This window comes from Marmota monax, unplaced genomic scaffold (assembly GCF_021218885.2).
Source record: "Marmota monax isolate L192 unplaced genomic scaffold, Marmota_monax_Labrador192_F-V1.1 WCK01_AAM20220418_F8-fsc00231, whole genome shotgun sequence".
Taxonomy (NCBI): Eukaryota; Metazoa; Chordata; class Mammalia; order Rodentia; family Sciuridae; genus Marmota; species Marmota monax.
In genome coordinates, this window is record NW_026693458.1 from 1,002,561 (window position 1) to 1,020,019 (window position 17,459).

The window sequence follows — 17,459 nt, forward strand, 5'->3', positions numbered from 1 at the left end:
TGGATGCCTGCCCCTTTCTCCTTGGCAGCCAGCCATCCCCACCCTCCTGGCACAGGCTGCTGACTCACCGGGGAATCTGGGCAGAGGCCCGAGTCCTCGTCCAGGCTGCAGGCACTGCTGAACGCCCTGAAGGTCTCGCTCTTCTGCTTGTGCTTCTCAATGGTGGCCTGAATGACCTGGACCCAGGACAGAGTCATAGGGCTATCAGAGCTTGAGGAGGACTTGGACACTGTGGGGGGCACTTGCCTGCCTCTGTCCTCAAGGATGGGGTCTGGGTGTTCATGGAACACTGCCCACACCTGGGACCATTTTATTTTCCCTCAATGAATAGCTCTCCCTTGGAGCCATTGGGACCACAGAGACCTCCTCTGAAGGAGGACTCTTACCTGCAGCCCCTCTGGGCCCATTTGTGGCTACTTATTTATGGGGGAGGAGTTCAAAATGGCAAATGGATTGAAAGTCTTGTGGCATCTGAAGGTGCTTATGAAGACATGCCAGTCACTACCTAACTTCAAGGGGCAGAACACTGGGAGAAGCAATGGGGGGTGGGGGAGATGGTCACAGAGCCACCTTCTCTGTTCCAACAGGAAATGGTCACATTGCTCAATAACTTGGGGATCTGGTTATTTCAAAAATTTAGAAGCTTTACCTGAATCCATTCTTTCTTCTCTTCTTCTGTCCTATAAAAACAAGAATAGTATTTTACTAACTTGGTCTTGGAGACTGACTGTAGACCGCCAGTCTCTCTCCGCCCTGCGCACACACCAGCCACTCATTCTCCTAACTGAGGCTTGAGGCGTGGAAGTTTGGCTCTCAGGGCCCGAAACAATCGTGGCCAGGTAGGACCAGGCTTGCCATTCAGGGCAGCTGCAGCAAGGCCAGTCAACCCCTCCCTGGGCCTTAGCAGATGGTTACAGACTCTCAAGTCAGGGGTGAGGTGTGGGAGGCTGGATCTGCCACACACTCACAACACAAGCCTGGCAATGGGACAACAGCCTCTGAACAGACACACTGCACTTTAACTAGCAACGTTGTCAGAAATGTATCAGATAGATACAATGACACATACACACAAAAACCTAAGCATGAGGACACTGTCACCAATTGCCAGGGTGAGACCCAGGGAGGTCCAGGGACCTATCCATGGGAACCTGTTAATGATAATGAGGGAGAATAATGTTGCTTTAGAAAATGGTGTGAGGATAGGGGACGATCATGAAAATTTAGTGAAAAATGGAAGATGCGGTCCAGGCTATCTGGGAATAGCATCTGTGGTTATCCCATGTGGAGAGGTGATTTTGAAAGAGTACATGGGGCTGTGTGACGGAGCACTCGCCTAGCATGTGCAAGGCCCTGGGTTCAATTCCCAGTACTGAAAAAAATAATCCTGATATAAAAATTTTGAAAAGTAGGTGAGTGTAGAAACTTCCAGAAGCATCCTTAAGCAAGGGTTAAGAATGTCTGCTGGACCTGGGGAACAGGAACTGGGCAGAGGCCTAATTTTTATTGATCTCCCCTTGGTGTAGTAAAACGTTGAATTGTGAATAAAAGAAAAAAAAATAAAAATATATTGAAAGGTCATTGCATTTAGGAAAATACACCGTTTGCGACAATGAGGTCAAAGAAGTTCAGAGCGCAGCAGACACTAGGGAGGCCAGAGCCATACCGGGCCTGAAGCTCCAGGGACCTTTTCCTTCCTGTGATGATGAATGTATGTGCTGCGTTTGGCTTGACGATATCCTGCACCTGCAGGAACAAGAGAAAAGAACAAAGAACAAAACATAAACAAACTCAAGCCCGTCATTCCAGCTCTTCCTCAGCACCAGCCACATGCAAGTTTTTTTTGTTTTTTTTTTTCACATGGAAAATGATCTTTGAAATTTTTCCCTAGGGAGATGTCAGAGGTGACAGGTCATGGTGGCTGCTGACAGCTGCTGCAGGAGCTGACCCATGGGGGATACTGGATTGTCTGCCCTGCCCAAAGAGGGCTGGGGCCCTGTGCTTGGAACATGGCTGATCACATGCCTGACCCAACCTATCTGCCCATCAGCCTCCTCTAGAGGTGGCCCCCAGCCAGTCCCAGCCCAGCCTTTCCCACCAGCACTTCCAGGCCCCACCTCCCTGCAGCAGGTACACTCCTTAGGAGGGTTGAGGATCTTATGAGAAGAGCTAGGCAGGCCTGAACCCCCTTACAGATATCTGAGTCCATGTGGGCAGGTGCATCCTCAGTGTAAAAACAAAAATGGAAGAGCATGAGCCCAGAGAGAGCGGATGAAATAGTGATGTTTCCTTCTAGAGTCTCAGATTCCATCCTCAGCACTAGACCACAGAGCACAGTGACACAACAGAACTGGTGGTCCCTGTGGTCCTCAATCCCGTCAGAATCCACCTCCTCCCTCCACCTGCCAGCTGGAGGCTTTAAGGAATACAGACTCTGGATCCTGCTCAGAACCTCTGGACTCTCCCAGCCACAGGCTGAGTACTGCATTAACACATCAAATTCATTATCAGAACTGATTTCTTATAGAGAAACACTGGGAAAATGGTTGCTTCTAACTAGGGAAAAAGGTATTTTCCCCCTCTCTGGTTAGCCACTTGTAATAATTGGGTTTCTTAACCTAGATTCAGAGAATTTCAAGGAAAGAAGGGGTTTTATTTTTTGGTGTCATTTAAGAAAAAACTTTACTTTTCTTCCCTCACCCAGGAACTTTACTTTGGAAATGATTAAACACTTTCATGTAGCCAATATTTTTGGAGCACTGGCTAATTCAAAGCCTTCCCCACAGGGGCCAGAATCCATTCCACCTGCCACCATGAGACATGGAACAGGCTTACAGAGCCAGGGTATAGTAAGGACACACAGGCACCTGTGAGCCCTCTGCTGGCTCCAAGAGGGTTCAGGAAAGGAGAGAGCTCAGGGCCCAGGGTCCAGGCCAGGGAAGCAGACCCACGATCCACCTCAGATTTGTTCCTATAACCTGAGCATCACCTTTTGGCCTCTAAATGAGGCCCTGAGGTCTGGCCTTAGGTGACAACCCCGGCGGCTATTGAGGCTGTGCACTTGAGATTCCAATCACCTCCTGTGTCAGCCCATCATTCAACATGGGGCCAGCAGCGACCAGGCAGATGGGCCAAACCAGAGAGTGAGGAACCCTGCCCACCCAGCCCAAGATACCAGGGCCAAGATGATGTCCCAGCCACCCCTTGGTTACATATAGAGCTGGTGGCCAGAGCCTGCGTCCCCACCCCTATTTGTGCCCCACCCCCAGTGTGGGGGAGGGCAGGCTTGAGAGACAAGGGCTCACCCACCTGGAGACCAGAGATGTCCATTTTTTCCCTGACACTGAACTTCTGGCCCATGAGTCGCAGTTTGGGCACACAGTAGAGGACCATGCTGTTGAACTGAAAGAGGGACAACATGGTGAGTGGCCACAGGACACTTTCTCCTTCTAAGTTTTTCCTTTTTCTTTCTTTTTTTTAATATTTATTTTTTTAGTTGTAGTTGGACACAATACCTTTATTTTGTTTATTTGTTTTTAATGTGGTACTGAGGATCGAACCCAGGGCCTCTCACATGCTAGGCGAGCGCTCTACCGCTGAGCCACAACTCCAGCCCTTTTCTTTAAGGTCAAAAAGTAAAGCATATTTTTTAAAAGATGCAGAGGGGGGCTGGGGTGTAGCTCAGTGGCAGAGGACTTGCCTAATGTGTGAAGCCCTGGGTTTGATTCTCAGTACCACAAAGGAGATTAAATAAATAAAAAGTTAATAAATTGAGACAGGCAAGGTGGTAATCCCAGTTATTCAAGAGGCTGAGGTGAGAGAAGTGTGATTTTGAGGCCAGCCTGGGCAACTTAGTAAAACCCTATTAAAAAAAAAAAAAAAAGATGTGTGCAATCATTTTAGCTATGGTTACATCTATCTTTGAGCAAGGAGATGATTGTGGACAATAGATTTATTATTGTCCCATTCCTAGTTTTCATTTGTCCACCAGGCATATGAGCTAATTGTGTAATAAGAAAGCAAAACTTTTGAATAAGCCACTGATACACAAACATGAATGAAACCCAGCAATGCGCTTGTTGAATGAATGAAACCAGATTTGTCTCAGAGCACTTATGTGCTGTTCTGGAAAAGTGAAGCTATAGAAACCAAGAACAGGTTGATGACAGCCAGGGGCTGCAGGAACACTAAACTCCACAGGGGCAGGACAAGGGAATTGGGGGACAGTGCTCCTATTCTTCGGTAACTTGATTATGGTTACATCAACTGAATTTGTGCAAAGTCAGAACTGCACAGCAAAGTTGAGTTTTGCTGAATGTGAATTTCTAAAACTTACTTAGAGAAAGGAACTTGCAAAGATCTAACTGCTTATTCAAGAAGAATAGAAGCTAGAGGAAATTACCAGGGGCCTGGAGTGGATCTCTCGCTGTAATTCCTTCCTGTCTTTCCCCTTCCCTCTAAATCAGAGTTTGGTTCTGGGATAGTTGGAATCACAACATGAGGCTCCAGTTTGCATTCTCCTGGTTGCTGGAGACGGCCCAATCCCCACAGAGGACAGGGATGGATACAAGAGATAAAAATAGGAGATCTTTGCAGCAGACAGGGAAGAGCCACTGGCAAAAGATGATGTCCTCAGTCCTGACAGGAGAGGACACAGGAGAGCCATGTCCTTGAGCCCTGTCAGTTCTTTTCAGGACTTGAAGGGGCAGGTGAAGGGCTCTATGGCTGGGGTGGCAGCTGGACTCACCAAGAAGAGGTGGCGGTCCTGGGCCGTGCCATTCTTGGCCGACAGCTTCTGAATGTGGCCCTCCTTGATCAGCTCGTTGGCCGGGTTGACGATGTCTTCCTCTCCACCCAGTTGCTCGTACACCTCCAGGAGTTTGTGCATTTTCTCCTGCAAGAGACACAGAATTCAGGCAGGCGTAAGCCTACAGGGGCTACTGGGGACCCAGAGGAACAGAGTCTTCACTGCAACTTCAACCCAGAACCCAATAGGGTAATGGGCCTGCTGACAATGGCATGGGAGGGAGACATGGGGACATTTGAGTTGGGTATTAAAGGACGAATAGATGTTCATCACGCAAGCAATAATAATAATAATAATAAATAACAGCTACCTCCTTTGCTATGTGTTTAACTCATTTAATTCTGACATTAACTGTGTGAAGTGGGCACCATGATTATCTTCAGTTTACAGACAATTACATGAAGAGGTCAGTTTAGTGGCCGCAATCCACATATCACCTTTCCTAAGCACTGGTTGGGTGGTACATGGCCAGGCAGAACCCTGAGGTGTGATGGGACAGGGTCAGTAGCTCATGGTCTCAGCTCTGAGCTGGAGGTCAGTGCAGCAGAAGGTAGGGCTGAGCCTGACGGCACTTGACAGTAGCAACACGGTCTGGGTCTGGGGCTGCCATGCCTCAGCCGCTCCTGTTGTTGGACTTGAATGATCTTGGCCTGCACACCTAGGCTCAGGTGGGTTTGGCTCACCCTTCTGTCTCTGGCATGGATGCAGGTAAATGCAAGTGGACCAAACAACATAGGAAGGATGTGGGGGACTCTAAAGGAACAGCAGGGCAGGGCTGAGGACTTTGCAGGAAATAGGGATGCGCAGGTACCTGGTATATATACCGAGAAGTTGGGTGTGTACCCTTAGTAGAGGGCAGGGCTTATACCTGGCATGTACCAGGAGGGATGAGCTTACACCTGGCATGTATTGGAGGCAAATCTTATACATAGCAAATTCAAGGGAAGTTGGGCATGGCATGCCTGGGGCCTGTACTAGAGCTGGCTGGGCATACCTACCTGGCTTGTTCTAAGTGGGGGCTAAGCACCTACCTGGTATGTACTACAGAGGCAAGACATACACCTGGCATGTATTTTGGAAACTGGGTGTGCACCTGATGTGTATTAGGGAGGCTGGGGTATACAGTTGGCATGTAATAGAGTGGGCTGGATGTGCATATAGTGTGTACTAGGGAAACTAGGTGTGCACTTGGTGTGTCTTAGGGAAGCTTTGTATGTACCTGGTAGGTGCTGGGGGTTGGGCACACACTTGGCACATATTTGGGGGGCTGGGTATATATCTGGTACCACTGGAGAGCTGGGCATGTACAGAGACAGCCTGTGAAAGAGACTAAAATACACTATCAGGAAATGAACGAGTAATTTAATGATGACAATGATGACAGCTGACACTTATTTGGCCAAGTCGTGTTTTAAACACAGAATGAGCAGTGACTCTCCCAATCCTCCTGTGGCCAGTGAGAAAAGTGCCATCAGTGTCCCCATTTCACAGATGGGGAAGGTAAGGGGCAAGCACTAAATAACTGACTGAAGATCACAGATCTAGTAAGGAACAGGCCTGTCCAGCACGAGACAGGGCCCCTGACCACCTAGGGTCAAAGGTGCTCCCTGAAGAGGCCAACCTGGAGCAGGGATGAGGTGCCCTGTGGGGAGGCACCTGGGGACAGGGTAAATGTGCTCTCTAAAACAGCCCCCCGGGCCCTGGCTCCTGCACTGCTCTGCCATTTACCGCCCCCCCCCCCCAGCCAGACCCTCACTCACCATCTTCCGAATGGCAGCATTGGAGTGGTTGGCGGCTGTGGAGATGAGCTCCAGGGACCCTGCAGGAGGAGGAACCAAGTCACCCTGGGCACAGAGTGGCTCTGCACACTTTCAGGACAGGCTGACTCTGGGGCCGTGGGCGGCTGCTCCGTGGGGAGGTTCCCACAGCCCTTCTGAGGTGCCCAGGCTGCTCCAGACACCCAGCCCAGGCACAGGGTGGGGCCATGGCCCTGCAAATACACCTCGTTTGCTGGCAGCCTGCTGGGGCCACATCAAGTGGGACCCCACTCTCCTGCATGGACTCCTGTCCTGTCTGCCACCAGCCACAACGGTCACTGCTAGGGGACCAGGAGCAGCCCTCACCAGTCCCACCAGGTCCTGTGGGGGCCTACACTCTGGATGGCGCCAGTGTTTGGCAGCACATAATAAATAAGTCCCCCTCATAAGTCTGGTGGAGGAGATTTACTAAGTCACTTCCTCGAGGGATTCTCTCTGTGTGTCTCTGTGATTCTGTCTCTCTCCCCATCTCCCCTTCTCTGTGTGTCTCTCTCCCCATCCTGTTTCTATCTCTGTCTCTCCCTCCCTCCCCCTCTGCCTCTGACTCTCTGCCTCTCTCCCTCTCCCCCACCCCAGGGGTTTCTGCAGCTGTCCCTGTCCCATCCCAGCCCCCCTCACTTCACGGCCGCCTCCACTCACTCTCCGCATCCTTCCAGTCCGGGGCATCCCTGGGGAGCCTCTTCAGGTAGTCCTTGAGCAGCAGCTCGTAGCGGGGGACCCTCTGCACGGGCTCCAGCATGTGGTGCTGCAGCGTCAGGTTCCCACACACATCCTGCTTCTGTGGGGACACAGGGCAGTGCGGGGCACCCTGAGGACATGCACGTCCACACTGGCCCTGCTCCTGCTGCTGGCCACCACAGACCCAGGAGGCTGCCTGGAGCGGTCTGCCCTTGAAGGCACGACTGGCACAGACCACATTCTTTTTTTTAGTTGTAGATGGACACAATATCTTTATTTTTTTTATTTTTTAATGTAGTGCTAAGGATCGAACCCAGTGCCTCACACATGCTCAACCACTGAGCTACAACCCCAGCCCCACCGACCACGCTTTATATTGGGGAAGCTAAGGCTCAGAGAGGACCAGAACCCTGACTGGGATGGCTGCAGGCCCAGAGCTCACACCCTTAATGGAAAAATGGACATCAGGACAAGACTGCCCCCTGCTGGCTAGAGTGATTTTTCCACACCATGCTTATGCGTGGGTCTGAGCTGACCTCCTCTCCCCATTGCTGGAAGATGGAGAAAGCTGTTCCTTACTCTCCCTACAGGGAATCAGGCCAGCATCTCTCCTCACACCTAGAGCTGCTCAGAGTGCTACAGACTTTTTCATTACAAACACAAGAGTGGCCAGGCACAGTGGCGCACACCTGTGATCCCAGAGACTCGGGAGGCTGAGGCAGGAGGACTGCAGCCTCAGCAACTAGTAAGGCTGTAAGCAAGTGAGTGAGACCCAGCCTCAAAAAATAAAAGGAGTGGGGATGTGGCTCAGTGGTTAAGTACCCTTGGGTTCAATCCCTGGTACCCTAAAACAACAACAATAACAACAACAAAAAACCCCACTGGAGTGAGCAAACCACCTGGTGGGTAGGTGGAGTGCTAAGTCCCTGGTGGCCCGGCCCCTGCCCAGCAGGGCTCATGCTCCCTGCATACCTCCCTGGCCCTGCATATGAACCACACTCCCCCTCCTCCAGCCCCCCAGCACCTCCTCACTACCGCCACCTGGGAGATCTGGACACCTATGCAGCACAGAAGCCCCAGACATGAAGGGCTCAATGCTGTCCCCATCATCTCTGCCCCACTTGGGGATTCCTGCCCAAGCCATCTCATTTGCTCCTCTTCCAACCGTGCTCACAGGGCTGTGCACCTTGGCTAAGAGGACCTGCTGCCTCTGTCACACTGTCCACCTGCTTCCCCATCCCCTTGCCAGCAACTCAAGACCCTCACCTGCCTCAGGGCCCAGAATGACACAATTTTCAGCTCAGATAAGCTAAAAAATGCCTTGGATACAACAGGGCTAGGAACACCCTGGTTTAACAATCTTCAAGGATGCTGAATAAAGTACTTGCATAACATCAAAGTGTCTTCCTAGGAGAAACTTAATAATAGGGAGGGAAAAAAATCTAACTTCATGATGGAGAGACATGAACCTTAATCAAATGAGCATCCCTAGAAGTGGGACAAATGGGAATGGTGTGTGGCCAGGAAGGACACAGTGAGACAGCCTTGCTCCAGTGAAATTCAAAAAGGAACAGCATGAGTCAAATCCTGGACAAACAGCTCACAAACCCAAGCTCAGAGACATTCTGCAAATACCTGGCCTGGTCTCCTCAAGAAGATGAGGACAGAGGCCTGTTTTTGAAGAAAGCAGACAAATCTGATAGTGAACACTCTGTAGAAGGAAGGAAGGAAGGAAGAAAGGAAGGAAGGAAGGAAGGAAGGAAGGAAGGAATGGAGGGAGGGTGGGTGGGTAAAAGAACCTCACTGGGTCAACTGTGACATCTGAGTGTGGCTTACAGAGCAGTGTGACACCAGTGCAAAATTCCTGGTTTAATCACTGTGCTGGGGTCATGCAAGAGAACATTTTCTCATTCACATTTAAGGGAAAAGGCTAACAGTGTCTATAACTCTGTCTTCAAAGACTCAACAAAAGAGAGAATGATGGACAGGACAAAATGCTACCAGTTTGTAACAGCTTGTCATTTTTGCAACTTTTTTGTAAATATTTAAGATTATTTAAAAACAAATGTTTTATTTTAAATATGCCTTGGATTGCACAGAGGGAAATCTCCAGAGGCCATAGGAAACTTGACTGTGATGCTATCCTGTTTTGAGCACTCCAGGGCTTCTCAGCCTTGGCCTCTGGGCATTTGGGTGGGAGACTTTGTGGGCTGTCCTGTGCACGTCAGAGCATCCCCGGCTTCCACCCACCAGATGCCAGGAACAACAATGTCTACATGGTTTAGGTCCCTGAGGCGGGGGTGGGGGGGTCGGGGCAATGTCATCTGTAGAGAATGGCTGGACCCTGCTGATTCCAAGGGGTGGAGCCTTCCCACAGCCTGCCTGGTTCAGCACCAGAGATCTGCCCAGGTGTGGGAACATGTGACTGTGGGCCATGACAGCTAGCAAGTGTCCCCAGGCAGATGTTGCTTGGGACGATGTCTGCCTAAAGTAGATGGGGGACAGCAGCCTATGCCAGGCTGAGTGTCTGTCTTCATCTCAGGAAGGAGCTGCTTATTGAACTCTGTAGCGCACAAATGTCAAGGTACATGGCTGCATGAGTAGTGTCACATCTCCCAGGAAGAAAGCACGCTTCCAGGGCTGAGATTGTGGCTCAGCGGTAGAGCGCTTGCCTAGCACGAGTGGGGCCCTGGGTTCAATCCTTAGCACCACATAAAAATAAATAAATAAAGGTATTGTGTCCAACTACAAAACTTTAAAAAAAAAGAAAGCACGCTCCCAGAGTATCCCTCCCCTCCTCCTGCATTCTGAGACCCAGAGGGGAGACACAGCTGACAGACAACCTGGGGAACAAATCAAATGAACCCCGATATTTTTTTCTGTTCTTCCTCAAAATAACAAAGTCAGATGTCGACGGGCCAATGCAAATTTAGATGGAGGTCAGCTTTCTCAATTATGGTGTTAAGATGATGATGATGACAATGTAGAAAGAAGAGAAGGAGGCGGAGGAGGGGAAAGAGAAAAAAAGAAAATGGCAAACTTAAGCATGAGGACAAGGAAGGACATGCAGGCCATGTGCAGCTTGGGCCAGGGAGGAGCGGAGGAGACCCCAGGGTTCCTTCACCCCTTGAATAATTGATGATACATTGACTTTAAGGGGAACATGCTTCCTGGGAACAGAAGCATGTTGCAACTTGTGTCCTGGAAAGTGGACTTTTGTCCTGATCTCCTCCACCAGCTGAATAGTCTACCCTCTGAGAAACCCCGCTCAGGATGGGCCCTGTCTGCCCCGGAGGCCTGGCTGCATCAGTGGACAACGGGAGCTGGGCAGTGATGAGAGTGTCCTGGGGGAGCTGCTGTGTCAGCAAAAATGCAGCTGGTTGAGGCTGGACATGGCAATTTTGTGGGGATGGCCAGGGTGAAAGCCAGGGAGGAGCCAGCCAAGAAGTACAAGGAGAAGGGTCAAAGGGGAGGGGCTCAGGGAGAGGACATGGTGGTCTTTTCTGGGGCCTGACTCTGCTACTGAGTCAGGGGCACTAGGAGACCATGGTGACCTCATGACAGATGGCCTAGGGAAAAGGTATTAGGGGCCACTCCAAATACCCAGTGGTGAGCATTCAGGGCCCAGGAACCCTTCAAGCTACAGTGAGGCGTGTGGTGTGCGTGTATGTGTGTGTGCATGCACACTCAGGGTCACTAGTGGTGTTGAGATGAGCAGCTGGCTATGAACCTGGGTTCTTCCCACACACCACAGTCCATCTGGACACTATATTGGTCTATCTTTTTAAAAAGCTACCTTTTGAACCTGTGGTGAATATAGGTACTTAAAAACCAAAAATTCTGTATGGCCATCCTCACTGTAAAGCTAATAAATCAAAGATCCATGGGCAAAAGTAAATCATGTCAAGGTGACAGATAAAAGTTGATGTTCTTAATATACAAAAACCTTGTGAATCAGTAAGAAAAAGACCAACACTGCAGGAGACAAGGGTGCTATAAACAGGCTACTGCTGACAAAGAAAAAGATAATAGGACACCTGCTAAATGCCTGCCCTACACATCGAGGGACACTTGGAGTCAGAGACAGATCTCTGAATCCAGGTTTTATCAAATAATAATCTGTGCTGCTAAGCCATGATTTATCCATCTGTGAAATGGGAATGATGATTTGTCCCTGGGAGTCAGAGCGAAGCGTCTGTAGAGCACCAGGACCCATCCCATAATTTTACTGATTTTCTCTCTGCTCCAAATGCACCCAGAAGCACGAGCCTTGAGGACATCTGTGCCCACACCCTGCGGCCACCTACCTGGATGCTGTGGATAACGTCCTTAAACGGCAGCGAGCGCTGGGTCCATGTGCTCACCAGCCCCACCGCCCTGTCAAAGTTCTTGACATACTCGCCATACATCTTCAGGAACGGGGCTAGCTTCTGCAGGATGTCCCCAAGCCGAGGGTTTGTGTCCCTTGGTAGAGGAGTAGGGTCATCAGAGAAGCAGCCTGGGTGGGAGGGGCCTCCCGAGGTTAATGGACATGAACTTCACCCATGAACTGCACAGAGGGATACGGGGCAGGCAAGGGCAACAACCTGAGTCCCTGTGTTGTGTGACGGTGGGCACATTGGTCACCTGCTCTGAGCCGGCTTCCTCCCCTCCACTATTTGGAGGGTAGAATATAACATGTTACTGGATATTTGAGGGGAAGATGTCTATAAAGCACCTTGACAGCTCAGGCTGAGAATCAGAGCCCAAACACAGGAGCACCCTTGGGTGACAGGTCACAGTTTATAAGAGGATCAACTTTACACCTTTTAAGTGAGCAAAGGTTAGAAACGATGGTTCTGTCCAATGCTGACAAAGTCACCAGGGAGCAGCACTTCACGATCATACGAACTTGCTTCTCTTCTGGATGGGGCTTTGCGATAAGTCATAAGAAGTAAAAAAGTATATTAATAGCCTTTGATTTTGGAGCTCTCTGTTGGGGATTTATTCTAAGTAAATACTTACAAAGAAAGAAAGAAGCCTTAGGCACAAAGGCCTAGCTGTGGTGCTCCTTTGAAAGGATGCATGTGGGTTTGATTGAAAGGCCTAGCAATTCAGGGAGGGGAGGGTGGGGAAGTGGTGGGTCCCTTGCACCAGAAAGGGAGCTGAGGAGGCTCCTGTTAGGCCCTTATGGTTGAATCTCTGTGGCATGAAAGGAGAATCTGTCTCTAACACACAAGGACTTTGTCATCAAGGCCCCACCCAATCCTGACCTTGGGGACACAGTGTAACCTGCTCTGCAGCTGGACTCTGTCCTGAATGTTCACAAAGTAACTCAGCGCCCCCCTGGGCTACAGGTGAAAGAATCCCCAGCCAAGTCCCCTGGTCCTGGGCTCTGGGGACACCAAGAGGAAGCCAGGCTTGTGAAGGAGGTGGACAGCAGGGGCCCTAAGCCAAGCTTTAGGTTTCCCAGAATTTGGGGTGGGGGTGCACATAACAAGGAGAAATGATGGGTTGGGGGGCCTCGTCTGTGATGTGTCACTAATCGTGTCTTGTAACCAAGCTGTCCCTTGGCTAAGAACGGGCAAAAGCAATAGAGGGGCAGGATCAGCAGAGGAGGAAGATCTATAATCTACTGTTGATGGGGAGGAAATCTCATTCCTTTTTAAAGCCAAGGTGCAGTGCATGCTAGAAAGGAAAATAAAACCAACTAGCACTATTTGTTCACCATCTTGTGTTTCTGGATATCGAGTCTCATTTACATTCCATGGATCCCTGTGACTATTAAAATCCTCTCATTTTTGTATCATCAGTTTCCTCAAAATTTAAGGCTTGGAGACCCTATGTGGCCCATCAAGGTCACCAGCAAGGAAGAGTGGGGCTGGGATTCGGACCTAGGACCAGGCCAAGAAGGGAGGCACCAAGGCCACCGCGAGACAGGCCCCCCCAGGTGCTGCCTGGTTCTTGCACAAGGAGCCAGGGGGCCATGGCTGGTACTCACCACTCCTCCGTGATCCGCCGCTGCAGCTCGGGCAGCAGGAACTGACCATGGAAGCGGTAGATGGAGGAGATGTTAGAGAAGATGCCAGTAGTGACTTCCGAAGGGATCCCCGCTTTCGTCAGCGCGGTGCAGAAAACCTGGGCATGAAGAAGCCCATGTCAACCAGGGAGCACGGACCATGGTGGGCAGTTACCGTGAGAGGCATCTGTCACAGCGGGGGGGCCCTGGGCAGTGTCCCCACCCTGTTTTTCTTAATGAATGCCAGAGTTGTTGTCTTCTTTTTGTCATTAAACTGGTTCAATAAATACTCATGGTCTTGACACAAGCTTATTTATAGCTGAGAGTTGTGAGCGAGGCAGGGGGCAGTCCCTGGGGAAGGAGCAAGACATCTTCCTGTTCCCCTTCTCACAAGAAATGAAAAGTCAAGATTTCCTTCTCTGGCTTCTGAGATTCAAGCAGAAGCAATGCACCCTGTCAAATCTTGGTTTCCACGGGCACTTTATTTCCTGTGCTCAGGGGCCCCATGTTACCTCGTGAACTCTGATGTGTGGCACTCCCACCCCAACTTATTTATGCAGAAAAATGCCCAGCAGCCATTTACAAACTCAGATCATGCAACCACCAAGAAGAGTTCCAAAGGTGGTTGGACAGAACCTTTACCCCACAGCCACAGGCATGGAAAGAAAAATGTTGGTTTCTAGACCGGACTTAAATTTTTCAAAGTTTTAGCATTTTTTACTCCAAATGCAATGTTCAATCAATGTAAGGATGAAGAGTTTGTCTCTCAAACTGCCCATAGGAATTCTGCAAGTGGACAAAGCCGGGCCCCTCAATTGTGGGCTACCTGGTCCAGCAGGTGCAGCCGCCTAACGTAGGTCTCTTCAGTGTGCAGGAGCTCCTGGGCGATGTTGAACAGCTTCTGCGGGTCAGAACACTGCAAGGGGAAGGAAAGCAGCTGGGTTACCTGCAGTGTGCCAGGATGACCAGGGGACAAGAGGACCAAAGGAGGCCACTAGGACTGGGATGCAGCGTCAGTTCTCATAGATGCTATTTCCAGGGAGGGCTTCAGGAAAAGCACAATCCTCCCCAAACCAGTCCCCCCCAAACAACTGTACTCCAGAGATGACTCTCCATTCCTGGAGCTTTGACTACAAAAAAGCTGTAGTGACCACAGAAAAATCTATATTGCCGTGTTGGGGATGTAGCTCCATGGTATAGTGTCTACCCAGCATGTGTGAGGCCCTAGGTTCAATCCCCAGCACTGTAAAGTTAAAAAAAAAAAAATTAAAAAGTAATTGCAGAGCAATATCAGATGGCAGTCTGAGAAGTTGCAGACCCTCCTTCCTCCACAGAAACACAGACTTGACAATAATATAAAAGACTACCAAACCTCTAGGAGAAATACAAAGGCCAGTTGAAAAGCCACAGCACTCACAATTGTAAAATCAAGAAGGGATTCCAGGGGAAAGTGTAGGAAAATTGGTGGCATTTGGCATGCCTGTCTTCGTCTATTTGTACTGCAATAGCAAAATATCTGAGAATGGTAACTTATAAAAAACAGAAATCTATTTCTCACAGTTATGCAGGCTAGAAGTCCAAGATCAAGATCAATAATGAGGTTTGGTGTCAGATGAGGTCACAGTCTCTGTTTCCAAAATGATGACTTTGAAGGCTTGCCCCCACGTGACAGAGGGATGAAAGGTCAAAAGGGGGGTGAATGCTGTGTCCTCAAATATCAGAAGAGCAGAAGAGAATGGACCCACAAACTTCCTTTTATTTCATTACTTCTTAATTTTTACCGTGCTGAAAATTGGACCCAGGGCCTCAGATGTGCTCGGCAAGCGCTCTGCACTGACCTACAGCCCCTGCCTTCCTCCCTCCCTTTTTTAAGAGCCTTGATTCTATCCACAAAAGCTCTGTCCTCGTGATTTATTCACTTCCTGAAGGCCCCACTTCTTGGTTCTATCACTGTAGTGATGAAGTTTTAACATGTAGATTTGGGGGGCACATTCAGTCCACAGCAGTGCCCTTTAGTGCTCCTCTCCCTATGTGGCACAGCAGGGAACAACTGGGAGGCAACCTACCATACCAGAGGACCTTCTGCAGGTCAAGAATCAAAGAATTAAACATGTGCCCATGGTTCTGGTGTGTCTGACGGCCGCCCCAGGGACTGGACTCTGTCTTATCTGAGTGCAGAACTAATGAGTTCAGCACAAGACTTTGAAAGTCACTGAAAACTAAGCCTAACAGTTTGTGAGAGCCTCAGTTCTGCAGGCAGATGCTAAGGCAACAAGAGGTTGGAGAAGGTCTGAGAGGTTCTAGGACCTCTAACTGGACTGATTAGTGAAGGACTTCTCCTTCATAAAGATTGGGAGAGGTAATTGTTTTTTTAAATGCCCAGATTTCAGCACACACACACACACACACACACCTCCAAATTACAAGCATACAAAGAAACTGGGAAATATGGCCTAATCAGAGGAATAAAATAAAAACCTCAAACCAACCCTTAAAAACCACAAATTTATGAGCTTCTTGAGAAAAACAAATCGATATATATTTTTATAAAAGTTCTTAATGAACTAAAAGGACACAGAAGTAACTAAATAAAACCAGGAAGTGATGCATGAGCAAAATGAAAATATAACAAAGGGATTAAAAACTGTAGAAGAAAAAAGAAAGGACTTAATGTCCATCAGATGGACCAACATATCCATGTGGGAACTACAAAGGATAAGAAAGAGAAAAGAGCAGAGAATATTTTGAAGAAATAATGGCTGAAAGTCCCCAAATTTGGAAAAAAAAAATTCAAGAAGCTCAAAGAACTTCAACTAAAATAAATCAAGAGAGAACCTCATGGAACCATGTTGTAAGGGGCTGGGGTTGTAGCTCAGTGGTAGAGTGCTTGCCTGGCACGTGTGAGACACTGGGTTCAATCCTCAGCACCACATACAAATAAATATCAAATGAAGGTATTGTGTCCATCTACAACAGCCCCCCCTCAAAAAATTTAAAAAGAAACATGTTATAATCAAAACATTCAAAATCAAAGACAGCAAGGAAAAAAGCAATTATTTCATATATAGGGGCTTTCATGAGATTATCAGAGGATTCCCCAGGAAAATTCGCAGGCCAGAAGGGAGTGGGATGATAAATTCAAAACATTGACAGAGGGCTGGGGCTGTAGCTCAGTAGTAAAGTGCTTGCCTCAAATGTGTGAGGCACTGGGTTTATACTCAGCACCACATAAAAATAAATAAAGATATTCTATGTTCAACTACAACTAAATAAATATTAAAAAAAAAAAACATTGAAAGAGCCAAACATATTGGTGCACACCTGCAATCCCAGCGACTTGGGAGGTGGAGGCAGAAGGATCAAAAGTCCAAAGCCAGCCTCAGCAATTTAGCAAGGCCTAAGCAACTTGGTGAGATCCTGTCTCAAAATAAAAAAAAATAAAAAGAGCTGGGGGGTGTTGCTCAGTGGTTAAGCACCCCTGGGTTCAATCCTCAATACCAAAAAAAAAAAAGTGCTAAAAGTACAAAAACCTGTCAATTAAGAATATAGCATCAGGGTCTCTGCAGCCGCGGCACAAGAAAGTTTCTTCCAGTTTTTGACAGAGTATTGGTCGAAAGGGGTGCAGCCGAAACTGTAACCAAAGGAGGCATTATGCTTCCAGAAAAATCTCAAGGAAAAGTATTGCAAGCAACAGTAGTAGCTGTGGGATCAGGCTCTAAAGGAAAGGGTAGAGAGATTCAGCCAGTTAGCGTGAAAGTTGGAGATAAAGTTCTTCTCCCAGAGTACAGAGGCACCAAAGTAGTTCTAGATGACAAGGATTACTTCTTATTTAGAGATGGTGACATTCTTGGAAAGTATGTAGACTGAAACAAATCACTGTTGAAATGGCATCCTATGAAGCTGCCCTGTCCACTGAAGTTCTGAAATCTTTCATCATATAAATAATTTCCGTGTCTCTTTTAAAATAAACTGATGATAATCTAATAATAATTTAAAAAAATATATAGTATCAGAGCAGGGCATGGTGGTGCACGCCTGTGACCCAGTGGCTTTAGAGGCTAAATCAGGAGGATTGCGAGATCAAAGCCAGCCTCAGCCACTTATTGAGGCACTAAGCAACCTTGCCTCTTAAAAAAATAAAAATAAATAATAATACAAA

General features: G+C 48.5%; 2 protein-coding genes across 13 annotated transcripts in view; one reads left to right on the forward strand and one right to left on the reverse strand.

Annotated features, from left to right (window-relative positions):
• Fgd3 (FYVE, RhoGEF and PH domain containing 3) overlaps nt 1-17,459 on the reverse strand; it is a 43,433-nt gene that overhangs the window by 13,082 nt on the left and 12,892 nt on the right. For all 12 annotated transcript variants that reach the window (XM_046457706.2, XM_046457705.2, XM_046457703.2 and 9 more), the window contains 10 exons: nt 14,127-14,216; nt 13,283-13,419; nt 11,610-11,766; nt 7,264-7,402; nt 6,568-6,626; nt 4,748-4,894; nt 3,310-3,402; nt 1,667-1,746; nt 650-680; nt 69-176 (listed from right to left, as the gene is read on the reverse strand). In XM_046457706.2, the coding sequence (XP_046313662.1) occupies nt 69-176; nt 650-680; nt 1,667-1,746; nt 3,310-3,402; nt 4,748-4,894; nt 6,568-6,626; nt 7,264-7,402; nt 11,610-11,766; nt 13,283-13,419; nt 14,127-14,216 (1,041 nt within the window). The remainder of the gene's footprint in view (nt 1-68; nt 177-649; nt 681-1,666; nt 1,747-3,309; nt 3,403-4,747; nt 4,895-6,567; nt 6,627-7,263; nt 7,403-11,609; nt 11,767-13,282; nt 13,420-14,126; nt 14,217-17,459) is intronic.
• LOC131424663 (10 kDa heat shock protein, mitochondrial-like) lies at nt 16,147-17,244 on the forward strand. Its single transcript, XM_058583460.1, has 2 exons — nt 16,147-16,151; nt 16,867-17,244. Exons 1-2 carry the CDS (start codon nt 16,147-16,149, stop codon nt 17,165-17,167), a joined length of 306 nt encoding a protein of 101 aa, XP_058439443.1. The 3' UTR covers nt 17,168-17,244.